The sequence below is a fragment of the Sus scrofa genome, chromosome 6 (genome assembly GCF_054392235.1).
Source record: "Sus scrofa isolate SSC_HxYL_T2T_F1_AM1 chromosome 6, Sscrofa_HxYL_maternal_Yorkshire_Landrace_v2.0, whole genome shotgun sequence".
In the NCBI taxonomy this organism is placed as follows: Eukaryota; Metazoa; Chordata; class Mammalia; order Artiodactyla; family Suidae; genus Sus; species Sus scrofa.
In genome coordinates, this window is record NC_139388.1 from 142,364,368 (window position 1) to 142,382,622 (window position 18,255).

At 36.0% G+C, this 18,255-nt stretch overlaps 1 protein-coding gene across 10 annotated transcripts in view; it reads left to right on the forward strand.

Moving 5' to 3' along the window:
- Window positions 1–18,255, forward strand: part of SLC44A5 (solute carrier family 44 member 5) — a 409,049-nt gene that overhangs the window by 324,832 nt on the left and 65,962 nt on the right. For all 10 annotated transcript variants that reach the window (XM_013996232.3, XM_021096464.2, XM_013996239.3 and 7 more), the window contains one exon: window positions 2,553–2,637. In XM_013996232.3, coding sequence (XP_013851686.2) covers window positions 2,553–2,637 — 85 coding nt within the window. The remainder of the gene's footprint in view (window positions 1–2,552; window positions 2,638–18,255) is intronic.

Below are 18,255 nucleotides of genomic sequence, written 5' to 3' on the forward strand. Positions count from 1 at the left end.
CAGTGCTTGACACATTGTAAGCAATTCATACATTGACACCCTTACTTATGCTGTTTCCTCAATCTATAATTCCTTCCTTACTCCTGGTCACTGTCACAATTCCTTCTCAAATCCTAGTAATTTTCCAGTCTTTCTCAGGTCCTACTTCTTCTCCAAGGCTTCTACAAACTATTCTTCCCCCCCCCCCTTTTTTTTTTTTTTTTTTTTTTTTAGGGCTGTACCCATGGCATATGGATGTTCCCATGCTAGGGGTCAAATCGGAGCTACAGCTGCCAGCCTGAGCCACAGTCACAGCAAAGCCAGATCCAAGCCGCATCTGCGATCTACACCACAGCTTGCAGCAATGCTGGATCTTTAACCCACTGAGCTAGGCCAGGGATTGAACTTGCATTCTCACAGACATTATCAGGTGCTTAACTCTTTGAGCCACAACAAGAACTCCCTCTTCTTTCCTTTTCGTGTGTTTCTTGAGAACACTGACATAAACTATTTTAGCATTGACTTCTAGTACAGGATATATGCAGTCATTTAGTAAATTTTTAATGGAATGATTGATGATGAAAAACGGGAAAGAACATGAAAACAGGTGCTAATGCTGCCCCATCTCCCATCCCCTCAGTCCTTCCAGGTCTGCTTATTTGCTTGCAGCTATGGTAGATAGTTTTACCACGCCCATTGACATGGGAACTAGGCAGATGTTCTACATGGTTCTTCAGAAGGCCGCCAGCAGCCTGGGGGCACCTCTGCCACCACAGTATCCCCTTGTTAACCTGCACTTTATTGGCTTTGCTTCTTTCCCATTCGCTCTTTACTCCCATTTGAGCTTCTTGGAATCACTTCCCAAATTAACTACATGCATCAAAGTCTTGTCTCAGTTTGCAATAAGTCGGGAACTAACATTACTGAGTCTATATGCTAAACACCACATTAGCGATTCTGCTGTCATTATTTTCTTTCATATTTTTAACATTCTTTGGGGCTGGACATTATTATACCCATTTTTATTAACAAATTAGAAAATCAAGACTAAAACATGTAAGCGACCTGTTCAGGGCTGTAAAAATATTAAGTAGCAAATTTAGCAATCCAAATGCTTCTTTATCTGCCTGTTTTGAATTAATTGTATAGAAAAGGATTAAAACACTTGGTAATAAAGTTAAGAGTAACATACTAACAGAATATAGAGTCAGGTAAAATTAGATTGCTTAGGGATCTCACAAACTAAGATATAAAAATAGCATTTAATAAAATAGTGTCTGCAGACATTGTACATTGAACACTTAGACATCATTTAAATTCTTATTTATAGTCCACTTTCTTTATTCTGGGAAGTAAAAATGGGAGGATATGGCAGCAGAGAACTGCCCGAATGAGTCAGATTTTATAAGATGGTATTAGAAGATGAAAATGATTTAGCCTCTATGACATTGGAGAAAGAATCAGACAAAGGAGACTTTTTCGGGTACTTAGATACTAAAAGGAAAGGCCTGGATGGATGCAAAAAGTTATTGAGAAAAATTTCTTTCCCATATTAAAATTCTCATTCAGAATTGATTTATTTTTTATCTTTCCTAGTCACATGGGTCACACACATAAGAGTGATTGAATTGTAACATGAACTGTCAAATCCATTAAATGTGGGTAAGGAGATAGCTGGGCAAATGTTAAAAGGAAGCAAAGGACAAAGAGATATGTTTTCCATATGCAGAGGCAAGCATTAGGTGACCGGAGCATTTCCCAGATGTTTAGGAACTGCATTAATCAAATTAGAGACATTAGAAATACTCAGAATTATGGGGTATTGCCCAATATAGCTAATGCGTGTAACGTGTGTAGTTTTCTGGTCTAGCTGTCAAGTTTATAATTCTTGGAAAATAAAAGTGATTAGCATGCATGGGATAGAGCCTGTTCATCATCATTAGAGAAAACAGAATCAAATCTTTAATTTCATGAAGTTTGAAAATACTTGATATTCAGAGGCAACTTTGAGATTATCAGACAAAATGTATAGTGAATTTTTATTATGTGTCACTTCTGAAGTGGCTGCTGTTTGCCTTTACAGTGTCACATGAAATCATAAAGTATTAGCCAATATGAATTGGGCATTATAGTTTTATTCTTTGGAATTTTTAAATGGTTTTCACTTATGTATAACTCAAAAGAATTACATCATTATATTTACTATAAATTTTATTAGCTCTACTATGAAGTCACTTAGTTTGGAGGACTAGAAAAAAGTAACTTCTTGCCAACCAAGCATTTGTAGTGTGCCCTCTAATTCATATTTTAATAAATGTCATTTTCTAAGTGCATTACCTCATATTTTGGCTACAACCCAGATGAATCCTGAGCGAATAAGAAATGTGTTTTCTGACTGATTCATCCATATTTTATTTTACTTTTCATTAAGAAATTACTCTTTGAAGAAAATCAATAATCTTTTGTGACCGAGGGGAGAGGTTGGTGTGTTGCAGTGGTGCATTCTAATTTCTCAAATCAGGCTGCTTTTAGCCAGCTGTTGCTGATTTTTTTGTCTTTTCTTATTCCTGCAGCCTGGGTCAATGGTGACCCCAGGAGAGTGGCCTATCCTACAGACAGCCAGGGCCACTTTTGTGGCCAGAAGGACACCCCCAATGAGTGAGTATGGCCACTTTTTTTTTTGTTTGTTTGATTTTATGGTCTAAGCTGGAACCTATGAATTACTTTTGCATTAATTCTAGCAGACTTCATAAGAAGGTTGAAATTCATAAATAGGACTTCCTTCATCTTTTTCCCAAAGACAGTGGGATGTTTCATACTATATAACTTAAGACATCATTGTCATATAGCATATATTAGAATGCACAAAGGCTCTGCTTAGTGCAAATATTATTACAATGGATAACTGGACCAGTGATTTTATCAGAAGCCATAGTTTCAAATGCCTTATGAAATGGGATATTGGAAGACTGAGTTCAGAATAGGTACTAAAAAACAAGATACAGTTAGAATTGTTTTTTGCCACAGTGCCTACTGGTAAGTCACTCCACCTTTCAAAGTGAGGGACACACTGTAAAGTCCTCAATGAGTGGTGGGTGGGCTTTTCAAGGCAACTAGCCTGCGGCTGACAATGACCCAAGTAGCTGAGGCAAACTAGGGAGAATGTTCCATCAAATTCCTGTCTAATGTTAATCATAACTGAAGTTTTCATTTCTGAAAGCAAGTTTTCTATTTCTTCACTGTAACAAAACAAAAACATAAATGTCACATTTTCAGAAACTTTTCTCTCTCACTGGCACATTTCTTTTCTGGTCATACTTGAGTTTTTACTCAGTCTCCTGGTTCTATATAACCAATTCAGTTTCTATAAAATTGGCTTTTGAAAGGGTTAAAAAAAACCCAAAGCAACAACAGCCCTCTCTACCACCAAGAACAGCAAAAAACAAGGCTCAGAATATTTCCATTGTGTCCCTGTGTTGCCCACCCATAACTGTAGAGCTTATTATTCTAAGAGATAAACAGATTAAAAAACAGATTTAGGAAAGATACGGCAAAATACATAGAGTAGAGTTAGTAAAAACTATCAAGAGAAATCAGAAATTTGGGCAGAGAGTGGTGTAAATCCTTCTAATGTCAGGTTGAGTTTATGGCAGGTAAATTGATGCCTGCAAAGGTCCTCATTACCTGTTAGAGACAACTAAACTAAATTCTGAGCTGGGTTGGTAATTCTTAACCTCAGTAACTCAAAAAATTCTAGACATTGCCAACAAAACCTTCACACTATGCAGGACAAAGAAAGCACCAGGTGGTGAAAAGATCATACAAACCTCTAAATATCTAGTTCTTTAAAACAGGTTATTTTTCAAAGAGCCTCTGTAACATTGTTTCCCAGACCTAAGCCAATGACCCAATTATTGCCAACAAAAATGAGATACCGCAAATTTCAATACATAAAGACCACTCAAAGACAATCTTAGTGTAACACAGATATGTTCTTTATAGTATTATTTATAATAACAATATATTGGAAACTGTACAGATGTATAAAAATATATGAATGGTAGTAAATTATGGCCATGTATTTAATGAAATATAGAGAAGCCATTAAAAATCTGCTTATATTTTTAAAAGTTGATCATGTTAATTTTCCTTTATAGATTCTCAGTTTTGTATCGTGATTATAATTGCCTTCCTCCTCCTGAAAATAATATTTACCTATATTTCTTTACTATGTCTATGGTTTCCTTTTTTATATTTAAATTTTTAATGCACTTGGAATTTATTTTTGAGTATGGAATGAAATAGGAAACAAACTTTCCTTTTTCTAATTGCTGAGCTGATAATCTCAGAATTGTTTGCTGAAAAATATGCTCTTTTTACTCTCTGATTTCTGATACCACAATTATCATTTGATAAATTTATGTATTTGTTTATGGACCACTATGCTATTCAAATATATATATTTTTGAACCTCTCAATTGTTTTATTTTTTTATTTTTTGTCTTTTTAGGGCCTCACCCATGGCATATGAAGGTGCCCAGGCTAGTGGTCCAATGGGAGCTGTAGCTGCCGGCCTACATCAGGGCCACAGCAAAGTGGGATCCAAGGCACATCTGCAACTTACACCACATCTCACGGCAATGCCAGATCCTTAACCCAAAGAGCACGGCCAGGGATTGAACCCGCATGCTCATGGAGGCTGGTTGGGTTTGTTAACTGCTGCACCATGACGGGAACCTCCTGTTTTATTCTTATATAAATATATTAATTTGAATTAACAAGTTTCTTTGATTTTGAGAGATTTTAATAGTATGAAAATGTTTATGAAAATATCAAATTTCAATCATTAAAACAATGTGGAATTATCATAGGACCAGGCAAAAAGAAGTATATACGATTACAGATATTTCAAGTCAGTAGCAAAAATAGATTATTAAAAAAGTGGTATTGAGTTAACTGAAATGCTATTCATAATATAAAATTGGACATTTATCTCATTCCTTATACCAAAACAAATACTGACACATGGAAGACTTTAATATATAAACTATACAACCAATAAAGTAACATAAGAAAATGCAGCAGTATGTTTATAGAATAATAGGGTAAAGAAGCTTTTTCTAAACGTGATGCCAAAGCCAGAAAACATAATAGAAATTTTTAAGTATATTATCATACAAAGTAAACCCACTTTAGCCCACTGCATACAAAGTTAAAATACAAGTGGCAATTCCGGGAAAAGAAATTTTTGCAACATATATACCTGACAATGGGTCAATAGCTTTCTTTTATGAACGGCTTTTTCAAACATAAAAAAGGAAAAGATGATAATTCAATATAGAAATTGAAATAACAGAAGTAATAAACAGGAAATAACATGATATGGTGATCAATAATAATAGAAAGTACTGTTGAACTACAGTTAAAAAAGAAATGCAAATTAATAGAAATATTACTTTAGCTTATTAAATTATCAAACAAGTTAAATAGGTTAAAATTTCTAGAATTGACAAGTGAGGGAAAAAACATCATTATTTTCTACTTGTGGTAGTGAAATATAATATTTAGCACATTTTATCAAGTATTTATCAAATTCATATATTCTTTTTGCATATAGTAATCTATTATGATCCTTTGTGTTTCTGTGATGTCTGTTGTTACTTCTCATTTTTCATTTCTAATTTTATTGATTTGAGTCCTCTCTCTTTTTTTTTTTTTTTGATAAGCCTGGCTAAGGGTTTATCAATTTTGTTGATCTTTTCAAAGAACCAGCTTTTCGTTTCATTGATCTTTTCTATGGTTTTCATTTCTATTTCGTTGATTTCTGCTCTGATCTTTATGATTTCTTTCCTTCTACTAACTTTAGGTCTTGTCTGTTCTTCTCTCTTGAGCTGCTTTAGACGTACAGTTAGCTTGTTTATTTGAGCTTTTTCTTGTTTCCTGAGGTGGGCTTGTTTTGCTATAAGCTTTCCTCTTAGAACAGATTTTGCTGCATCCCATAGGTTTTGGAGTGTCATATCTTCATTGTCGTTTGCTTCTAGGTATTTTTTAATTTCCTCTTTGATTTCTTCAGTGATCTATTTGTTGTTTAGTAGCCTGTAGTTTAGTCACCACGTGTTTGTGTTTTTTGCAGTTTTTTTCTTGATGATTTCCAGTCACATAGTGTTGTGGTCGGAAAATATGCTTGATATGATTTCAATTTTCTTAGTTTCCAAGGTTGGATTTGTAGCCCAGGATGTGATAAATCTTAGAGAATGTTCCATGTGCACTTGAGAAGAATGTGTATTCTGCTGCTTTTGGATGGAATGTCCTATAAATATCTATTAAGTCCATCTGGTTTAGTGTATCATTCAGGGCCTGTGTTTCCTTATTGATTTTCTGTCTGGTTGATCTGTCCATTGCTGTAAGTGGGGTGTTCAAGTCCTCCACTATGATTGTGTTATTGTCGATTTCTCCTTTTAAGGTTTTTAGCGGTTGCCTTATATATTGTGGTGACGCTATGTAGGGTGTGTAGATATTTAAAATTGTTATATCTTCTTCTTGGATTGATCCTTTGATCATTAGGTAGTGACCTTCTTTGTCCCTGAAAATATTCTTCATTTTAAAGTCTATTTTGTCTGATATGAGTATTGCTACTCCAGCTTTCTTTGGTTCCCGTTTGCATGGAATATTTTCTTGCATCCTCTCACTTTCAATTTGTATGTGTCCCTAGAAGTAAAATGGGTCTCTTGAAGACAGCATATATGTGGGTCTTGTTTTTGTATCCATTCAGCCAGTCTATGTCTTTTGGTTAGGGCATTTAGTCCATGAACATTTAAGGTAATTATTGATATGTATGTTCTTATTGCCATTTTATTAATTGCTTTGGATTTGTTTTTGCTGCTCTTTTTTCTTCCCTTCTTCCCTTGTTTTATCCTCTTCTGGTTTGATGACTATCTTTAGTGTTATATTTGAGTTGATTTTTCTATTTGTGCATCAATTGTAGATTTTTGGTTTGCAGTTATTCTGAAGTTTTGATATGAGTCTTACATATATGAGATTGCTTTAAGTTGTTGGTTTCTTAATTGAAATCTCCAGTGTCCTGCATTTGTACCCACCTCTTCTCATGATTTCTGATTTTGGTGGCATAAGTGTGTGTGGATGATTTCTTATCTTTACTATATATATATATATATATATCTTTACTGGTGAGCCTTATCATTTGTGGTATTTTTGTTTCTGGTTGTAGCTTTTTCTTTTCTGCCTAGAGAAGTTCCCTTAGTATTTGTTGTAAGGTTGGTTTAGTGTTGCTGAATTCTCTTACTGTTTGCTTATCTGTGAAGCTTTTGATTTCTCCTTCAAATCTGAATGAGAGCCTTGCTGGGTCAAGTAATTTTGCTTGGAGGTTTTTTCCTTTCCTCACATTAAGTATATCATGCCACTCCCTTCTGGCCTGCAGAGTTTCTGCTGAAAAATCTGCCAATAACCTTATCAGGATTCCCTTGTATGCTATTTGTTTCTTTTCTCTAGCTGCTTTCAAGATTTTCTCTGTCTTTAATTTTGGTCAGTTTGATTAATATGTGTCTCGGGTATTCCTCCTTGGGTTTATTTTATATGGTACTCATTGTGCTTCCTGGATTTGAGTGAGTGGTTCCTTTCCCATGTTAGGGAAGTTTTTGGCTATCATCTCTTGGAATATTTTTTCTGTCTCCTTCTCTCTCTCTTCTCCTTCTGGCACCCCCACAATACAGATGTTGGTGCCTTTAGCATCGTCCCAGAGTTCTCTGAGACTCTCTTCATTTGCTTTCAGTCTTTTTTCTCTTTTCTGTTCCGCATCCGTAATTCCCACTAATCTGTCCTCCACCTTGCTTATTCGTTCTTCTGCCTCCTGTATTCTGCTGTTGGCTGCTTCTAGTGAATTTTTTATTTCAGTTATTGTGTTTTGCATCTCTTGTTTAAGTTTTATACCTTGTATCTCTTTGGTCAGTGTTCCTGTAAGTTATCCATCTTTGCCTCCAGTTTATTTCCAATGTCTTGCATCATCTTCGGCATCCACAGTCTAATGTCTTTTTCCTGGAGGCTGAGGATCTCCTCATCGCTTAGCTGATTTTCTGGGGTTTTTTCTTTCTCCCTCATCTGAGTTATAGTTCTCTGTCTCTTCATTGTTATAGGTTTTTGGTGTGGTGACCTTCTTACAGAGAATAGAGTTGTAGCCTCTCTTACTTCTGGTGTCTGCCCCCCTTGTGGCTGAAGTTGGTACAGGGGCTTGTTGTAGGCTTCCTAATGGATGGGACTGATGCCTGTCCACTGGTAGGTGGAGCTGATTCTAATCCCTCTGGTGGGTGGGGCTTTGTCTCTAGGTGAGATTAGAGGCAGCTGTGTGCCTGAGGGCTCTTTAGGCAGCCTGTTAACTGATGGGTGGGGCTGTGATCCCACCTGGATTGTTGTTTGCCCTGGGGCTTCTCAGCAGCTGACTGACAGGTGGGGCCAGATTTTCCCAAGATGCCACCTCCAGAGAAAGACAAGCTGATGAATATTCCCAAGAGCTTTGTTTCCAGTGTCCTTCCCTCACAACAAGCCACATTCACTGCTGTTTTCCCAGGAGGTCTTCCAGTATCTGCAGTCAGGTCTGACCCAGATTCCTATGGAGACTTAGCTTTACCCTGGGACCAGTGCACGTGAATTTCTGTGTGTGCCTTTTAAGAATGGGGTCTCTGTTTCCCCAAGTCCTGTGGAGCTCCTGTGCACAAGCCCCACTGGCCTTCAATGCCAGATACTCCGGGGGCTCTTTCGCCCAGTGCCAGATCCCCACACGTGGGAATTTGATGTGGGGCTCAGAACTCTCACTCCTGTAGGTGAGTCTCTGTGAACCAGTAGTTTCCAGTCTGTGGGGCTTCCCACCTGGGAGGTATGGGGTTGCTTATATTGTGTAATTGCCCCTCCTACCTCTTGATGTGTCCTCCTCTTTGTCTTCTGGAGTAGGATATATTTTTGAAGGTTTCCAGTCCATTTGGTTGTAGATCACTCAGACTTTAGTTGTGAATTTTGTTGTTTTTAGGAGAGAAGTTGAACTCTAGTCCTTCTATTCTGCCAACTTAATCCCATCTCCTCAAATTTGTATATTCTTTTTTAGGCAGTTTTTTCTCCTAAAAAGTTATTTAAAGGAAATTTGCATAAACTTTCCTTTTGTTCTTGATGCTGTGAAATAGTAATATAAAATAGAAATGGCCTAAATGTCTATCAATAGGACATTGATTAAATGAGTTATGATGCAGTTATATAATAAAATACAATTTATTCACTGAAAATGATTGAGTATAGATATATTTATTTACATGGAAATAGTCCCATGATTTTTCTTTTAGAGTTGTTGAATTGCCTTTATTTTTTTTCAACAGTTTGCATCTATTAACCCCAAATTCCCAGTCCATCTTGTTCCCTTCCCCTCCCCCTTAGCAACCACAAGTTCCTGTTCTCCAAGTTCATGGGTTTCTTTTCTGTGGAAAGGTTCATTTGTACCATATATTATATTCCAGATATAAGTGATATCATATGGTATTTGTCTTTCTCTCTCTGGCTTACTTTATTTAGTATGAGAGTCTATAGTTCCATCCATGTTGCTGCAAATAGCATTATTTTGTTCTTTTTTGTGGCTGAGTAGTATTCCATTGTGTATATATACCACATCTTCCTAATCTATTCACCTGTCATTGGACATTTGGGTTGTTTCCATGTCTTGGCTATTGTGAATAGTGCTACAATGGACATGCGGGTGCCTGTGTCTTTTTCAAGGGAAGTTTTTACAGATATATGCCCAAGAGTGGGATTGCTAGGTCATATGGTAGTTCTATATTTAGTTTTCTGAGGTACCTCAATTGTTTTCCATAGTGGTTGTACCAATTTTATATTCTCACCAACAGTACAAGAGGGTTCCTTTTCTCCACATCCTCTCCAGGATTTGTTGCTTGTTGAACTGTTAATGATGGCCATTTTGACTGGTGTGAGGTTGTACCTCATAGTAGTTTTGATTTGAATTTCTCTAATAATCAGGGACGTTAAGCAATGGCTTGTTGGCCATCTGTATATCTTCCTTGGAGAAATGTCTATTCAGGTCTTTTGCCCATTTTTCCATTGCATTGTTGGCTTTTTTGCTGTTTGAGTTGTATAAGCTGTTTGTATATTTTCAAGATTAAGTCCTTGTCAGTTGCATCATTTGAAATTATCTTCTCCCATTCTATAAGTGCTCTTTTTTTTATTTAATGGTTTCCTTTGCTGTGCAAAAGTCAGTTTTATGTCCCATTGGTTTACTTTTGCTTTGATTTCTGTTGCCTTAGGAGACTGACCTGAGAAAACATTTGTAAGGTTGATGTCAGAGAATGTTTTGCCCTTCTCTTCCAGGAGTTTGATGGTGTCTCGCCTTATGTTTAAGTCTTTAAGCCATTTTGAGTTTATTTTTGTGCATGATGTGAGGGTGTGTTCCAGTTTCATTGATTTGCATGCAGCTGTCCAGCTTTCCCAGCAATTTTTGCTGAAAAGACTGTCTTTTTCCATTTTATGTTCTTGTCTCCTTTGTCAAAGATTAATTGACCATAGCCTTCTGAGTTTATTTCTGGGTTTTCTATTCTGTTGCATTGGTCTGTATGTATGTTTTGGTACCAGTACCACATTGTCTTGATGACTGCGGCTTTGTAACATTGCTTGAAGTCTGGAAGAGTTATGCCTCCTGCTTGGTTTTTGTTTCTCAGGATTGCTGTGGTGATTCTGGGTCTTTTGTGGTTCCACATACATTTTTGGATTATTTGTTCTAGTTCTGTGAAAAATGTCATGGGTAATTGCATTGAATCTGTAGATTGCTTTGGGTAGTATGGCCATTTTTACAATATTAATTTTTTCAACCAAGGAGCGTGGAATATCTTTCCATTTCTTTGAATCCTCTTTAATTTCCCTGTTTGGTTTTTGGTTTTTTTTTTTTTTTTGGTCTTTTGTCTTTTGTCTTTTTAGAGCATATGGAGGTTCCCAGGCTAGGGGTCCAATCAGAGCTGTAGCTGCCAGCCTAGGCCACAGCCACAGCAGTGCCAGATACAAGCCATATCTGCAACCTATAGCAGAGCTCACAGCAATGCCAGATCCTTAACCCACTGAGTGAGGCCAGGGATTGAACCCATAACTTCATGGTTCCTAGTTGGATTCATTTCTACTGTACCATGATGGGAACTCCTGTTTTCATTTCCTTGATTAATGTTTTATAGTTCTCAGCATGTAAGTCTTTCACCTCCTTGATCAGGTTTATTTCCAGGTATTTGATTTTTTTGGGTGCAAATTAAAAGGTATTGTATTTTTCTACTCCTTTTCTAATATTTCATTGTTAATATACAGAAATGAAATTGATTTCTGAATGTTAAACTTGTATCCTGTTGCTTTGCTGAATTTGTTGATCAGTTTGAGTAGTTTTTGGATTGAGTCCTTTGGGTTTTCTTTAAGTAGTATCATGTCATCTGCATACAGTGACAATTTTACCTCTTCTCTTCCATTTTGTTTACCTTTTATTTCTTTTGTTTTTCTGATTGCTGTGGCTAGGACTTCCAATACTATGTTGAATAAAAGTGGTGGGAGTGGATGGGCATAGATTTTAGTGGGAAGGATTTCAGCTTTTATCCATTGAGTATTACATTTGTGTGGGTTTTGTCATGAATGGCTTTTAGTTGAGGTATGTTCCCTCTATACCCACTTTGGTAAGAGTTTTATCATGAATGGATGTCAGACTTTGTCAAATGCTTTTTCTGCATCTATTGAGATGATCATGTGGTTTTTTATTTTTCTTTTGCTAATGTGGTGTGTGACATAGATTGATCGGCGTATGTTGAACCATCCATGTGAACCTGGGATGAATCCCACTTGGTTGTGGCGTATGTCTTGGTCTTTTTTATATGTTGTTGGATTCGTTTGGCTAAAATTTTGTTGAGAATTTTTGCATCTATATTCATCAAAGATAATGGCCTATAATTTTCTTTTTTTTTTTAGCATGATGTTAACTCAGGACATCAGGTTACTAAAACATCATGTATACTATAATTCTGCCCTGTGATACGTATGAATATCACATATATAATAATACTTATTTTTGCAAGGATATACTCATCCTTACAGTAATTATTTCTGGGTAGTGGGATTGTATTTCATTTTATTCATGTATTTATTGAGCCACTATTATATCTCAAATGGTGTTCTAAAGCTGAGATTATTCCTAGCCACAGCAATTAGGCAAACAAAAGAAATAAAAGGCATCCATATAGGAAGAGAAGAGATAAAACTGTCACTGTATGCAGATGACATGATACTATACCTAGAAAACCCTAAGGACTCAACCCAAAAACTACTTGAACTGATTAATAAATTCAGCAAAGTAGCAGGATATAAGATTAACATTCAGAAGTCAGTCACATTTCTGCATAGCAGCAATGAAACATTAGAAAAGGAATACAAAAATACGATACCTTTTAAAATTGCACCTCACAAAATCAAATACCTCGGAATACACCTGAATACAAGGAGGTAAAGCACCTATACGCCGAGAACTATAAAACTATAATCAAAGAAATCAAAGAAGATATAAAGAAATGGAAAGATATTCCATGTTCATGGATTGGAAAAATCAATATTGTAAAAATGGATATACTACTCAAAGCAATCTACAGATTCAATGCAATCCCTATCAAATTACCCAGGACATTTTTCACAGAACTAGAACAAATAATCCAAACATTTATATGGAACCACAAAAGACCCAGAATCGCCAAAGCAATCCTGAGAAACAAAAACCAAGCAGGAGGCATAACTCTCCCAGACTTCAAGAAATACTACAAAGCCACAGTCATCAAAACAGTGTGGTACTGTATCAAAACAGACAGACAGACCAATGGAACAGAATAGAGAACCGGAAATAAACCCTGACTCCTATGGTCAATTCATCTTTGACAAGGGAGGCAAGAACATAAAATGGGAAAAAGAAAGTCTATTCAGCCAGCACTGCTGGGAAACCTGGACAGCTGCATGCAAATCAATGAAACTGGAACACACCCTCACACCATGAACAAAAATAAACTCCAAATGGCTGAAAGACTTAAATATACGGCAGGACACCATCAAACTCCTAGAAGAAAACATAGGCAAAACACTCTCTGACATCAACATCATGAATATTTTCTCAGGTCAGTCTCCCAAAGCAATAGAAATTAGAGCAAAAATAAACCCATGGGACCTCATCAAACTGAAAAGCTTTTGCACAGCAAAGGAAACCCAAAAGAAAACAAAAAAACAACTTACAGAATGGGAGAAAATAGTCTCAAATGATGCAACTGACAAGGGCTTAATCTCTAGAATATATAAACAACTTATACAACCCAACAGCAAAAAAGCTAATCAATCAATGGAAAAATGGGCAAAAGACCTGAATAGACATTTCTCCAAAGAAGATATACAGATGGCCAGCAAACACATGAGAAAATGCTCAACATGGCTGATTATAAGAGAAATGCAAATCAAAACTACCATGAGATACCACCTCACACCAGTCAGACTGGCCATCATTCATAAGTCCACAAATAACAAGTGCTGGAGGGGCTGTGGAGAAAAGGGAACCCTCCTGCACTGTTGGTGGGAATGTAAACTGGTACAGGCACTATGGAGAACAGTTTGGAGATACCTTAGAAATCTATACATAGAACTTCCAGATGACCCTGCAATCCCACTCTTGGGCATCTATCCGGACAAAACTCTACTTAAAAGAGACACATGCACCCGCATGTTCATTGCAGCTCTATTCACAATAGTCAGGACATGGAAACAACCTAAATGTCCATCAACAGATGATTGGATTCGGAAGATGTGGTATATATACACAATGGAATACCACTCAACCATAAAAAAGAATGACATAATGCCATGTGCAGTGACATGAATGGAACTAGAGACTCTCATCCTGAGTGAAGTAAGTCAGAAAGCGAAAGAAAAATGCCATATGATATCACTCATATCTGGAATCTAATATCCAGCACAAATGAACATCTCCTCAGAAAAGAAAATCATGGACTTGGAGAAAAGACTTGTGGCTGCCTGATGGTAGAGGGAGGGAGTGGGAGGGATCGGGAGCTTGGGCTTATCAGACACAACTTAGAATAGATTTGCAAGGAGATCCTGCTGAGTAGCATTGAGAACTTTGTCTAGATACTCTTATTGCAACAGAACAAAGTGTGGGGGAAAAAATGTAACTGTAATGTATACATATAAGGATAACTTGATCCCCTTGCTGTACAGTGGGAAAATAAATAAATAAATAAATAAATAAATAAATAAATAAAATAAAGCTGAGATTATACTGCAGACAAATAGTCAAGCTATATGCACTCATGAAGCTTATATTCATGTAGAGGGAAATTTCAATAAAGATTGTAAACAAACAAGATCATTTCAAATTGTGATAAATGCTATAAAGGAAAAAACAAAACTGGTGGCCCCATATAGAATGATAAGTATACAGTGAGCTGCCTCATGTTTGCAGAAAGGAGGTTAGGACTTTCATGAGGAGATGACTTTTAAAGTGAAATATGAAGACTAGGTAGAAGCCAGTCTTCCAAAAACCTGAGTAAGATCTTTAAACCCAGAGGCAAGTGCTAAAGTCCTAAGGAAGGAATGAACCTATGATCCTCTAGGAATGTAAAGAAGCCCAGAATGTTTAAACGCAGAAAACAAGAAAACAAAGAGGGAAGTGGAATGAGCAGATGTCTGAGAAACAGGTAAGAGTCAGATTTGTCATCCAATAGTCCCTTTAAAGTATTTGGATTATTTATAAGTGCAAGAAGGCCATGGAAACGTGTTCAGTAAGAGGATGACACAATCCACTTTAAATTTTAAAGGACCATTCTTGCTATTTGTTTTTACCTTCTTGAATTGTTTTAATTGTTCACAATAAGCATGTAGGTGGGAAAATATTAAACTTTTTACTTTGGAAAAGAATTAATGGAAGTTATCATAAAATAGAATTACGAGTAATGTTTTTTATATTTATACATTAATGTGCATTACAAGTTTCTACTAAAAATTTGTGGTACTTTTATATTCCCTCCAAATTTTCCAAAATAAAAGTCTTAAAAGTATGTAAGCTGAGGCAATGGGTTAATTTACTTTTCAAAGCCCTTTGAAAGAAAACAAGACAAAACATTTTGTTGAAAAATATATACTTTGGAATCAAATCCTGAGTTTACTTCCTTCTATCATTGACCTCTGGACATTGGATACAACCTTCATTCTATGATAATAATACCAAAAATTAAATGAAGGAATAATAATTAGGGTGAAACTTGCTTGTTCTTTCTTTTTAAAAAGCACTTTCATATTCAAAACTACATAATTCATAAGGTATCCAAAGGGCCAGTCACTGTGAAAAACACTGAAATATGCTAGGAAACAAGACAAAGTTTTATTCAAGGATTTCTCAGTCTTAAGGGCTAAAGTCGAGAAATCCATGAAGTTCAGAGAGAATCCCAGTCCAAGATGGCAACATAGGAGGTTCCTGAACTCACCTCCTCACATGGATATACTGAATCTGGAGTTATACACGAAGCAATTCCCTTTGAAAGAGATCCAGAAACTAGCTGAATGACTCCTACATATCAGGTGAACAAGGAAATACCCACATCAAAATGAGTAGGAAAGGGAGTTTCTGCTGCATCACAGTGGGTTAAGAATCCAATTGCAGTAACTTGGGTTGTTGTGGAGACACAGGTTCGATCTTGGGCCTGGAGAATAGACTTGTGGTTGCTAAGGAGGAGGTGGGGAGCAGGATGGATTGGGAACTTGGGGTTAATAGATGCAGACTATTGCCTTTGAAATGGATAAGAAATGAGATCCTGCTGTGTAGCACTAGGAACTATGTCTAGTCACTTATGATGGAGCATGATAATATGAGAAAAAAGAATCTATACATTTATGTGTAACTGGGTCACCATGCTGTGCAGTAGAAAATTGACAGAACACTGTAAACCAGCTATAATAAAAAAAACCCATTATATATATATGATTCATACATATGAAGCAAAAAAATACATATTCTTCTCAAACACATGGAACATTCCCCAGGATAGATAAAATGTGTTTGGCCACAAAATAAGTTTTAATAAATATAGAAAGTTTGAAATCATATCAATCATCTTTTCCTACCACAATGGTAGGAAACTAGAAATCAATTCAGAAAACTGGAAAATTCACACATGTATAGAGATTAAACAACTTGCTACTAAATGATAAATGGGTCAAAGAAAAAAATCAAAAAGGAAATCAAAGAGTATCTTGAAACAAATGAAATCGAAAACACAACATGCCAAAACATACTGGACACTGCAAAACAGTTCTAAGTGGGAAATTCATAGTGATAAACACCTACATTAAGAAGCAAGAGAGATCTCAAAAAAAAAAAAGCCCTAATTTTGTACCTCAAAGAACTAGAAAAGGACGAACAAAATAAGCCCAAAGTGAGAAGAAGAAAGGAAATGACAAAGCTCAGAGTGGAAATAAATGAAACAGAAGCTAAAGCCAATAGAAAAGTTCAATAAAACTAAAATCTTGTTTTTTTTAATAAACAAAATAGACCTTTAGCTACACTTCCCAAGAAAAAAGAGAGGACTCAACCTAATATAATTAGAAATGAAAGGGGAGACAATGCAGCTAATGGCACATAAATGCAAAGATCGTATGGGACCACTATGAACAATTATACATCAACAAATTGGACAACTTAGAAGGAAAAGATAAATTGCTAGAAACATGTAGCCTACCAAAACTGAATCATGAAGAAAGAGAAATCCTGAACAGACCAATCACTATTAATGATATTGAATTAGTAATCAAAAACCTCCCAAGAAAGAAAAGTCCAGGGCTAAATGGCTTCATTATTGAATTCTGCCAAACATCTAAAGAAAAATGAATAACAATCCTTCTTAAACTCTTTCAAAAATTAGAAGAGGAAGGAGGAGTATGACACCTTGATTGATGGAACAGATTAGGGAACCCCAAAATAAACCCACAAAGTATGGTTAATTAATTTATGATGAAGAAGGCTAAGAATACACAATGCAGAAGGATACTCTCTTCAATAAAGGGTGTTGGGAATACTGGACAGCCACATGCAAAGTCATGAAACTGACCATTCACTATCTTATACAAAAATCTATTCAAGATGGATTAAAGACATGAGCGTAAGACCTGAAACTATAAAACTCCTAGTAAGCTCCTTGACATCATTCCTGGCACTGATGTTTTAGATTTGACTCCAAAAGCAAAGCCAGGAAAAGCAAAATTAATAAGTGGGACTACATCAAACTTAAAAAGTTTCTGAATAGCAAAGGAATCTGTCAACAAAGTGAAAAGGTAGCCTATGGAATGGGGAAACTATTTGCAAATTTTAATATCCAAAATTTATAAAGAACCCATGTAACTCAATAGCAATAAAGCAAACAATTAAACAATTAAGTGATTAAAACACTGGCAGAGGATTTGAGTAGACATTTTTTCCAAGGAAGACATAGAGATGGCTAACAGATATATGAAAAATGCTCAACATCGCTATTCATCAGAAAAATGAAAATAAAGACCATAATGAGTTATCACCTGATTAGAGTGGCTGTCATCAAAAAGACAAGAGAAAACAAGTGTTGGCAAGGCTGTGGAAAAAATGGAATCTTTGTATACTGTTGGTGGGAATATAAATTGGTATAGCCACTATAGAAAACAGTATTTAAATTTCAAAAAAATTAAAATAGAATTATCATATGTTCCAGCAATTCTATTTCTAAGTATTTTTCTGAAGGAAATTAAATCATCATCTCAAATAGATATATGCAGCCCCATGTTCACCGCAGCATTATTTACAATAGCCAATTCATGGAAACAACCTCTTTGTCATTGGATGGATATGTGAATAAAGAAAAAGTGATTTTCTATAAATCAGTCAACCAACCAATCAACCAACCATAAAAATGAAAAAAATCCTGCCATTTGTGACAAAATAGATGGACCCAGAGGGCATTATGCTGTGTGGAATCTAAAAAAAAGAGAGAAATCATAGAAACAGAACAGATTGGGGGTTGCCCAAGAGGGGAGGCATGGGGTCTGGGGTGTGGGAAGGGGTCTAAAGTTACAAACTTCCAGCTATAGGATCTGGGAATGTAATATACACCATAGTGACTGTAATTAACCATACGCTATTATATATGTGAAAGTTGCTAAGAGAATAGATCTTAAAAG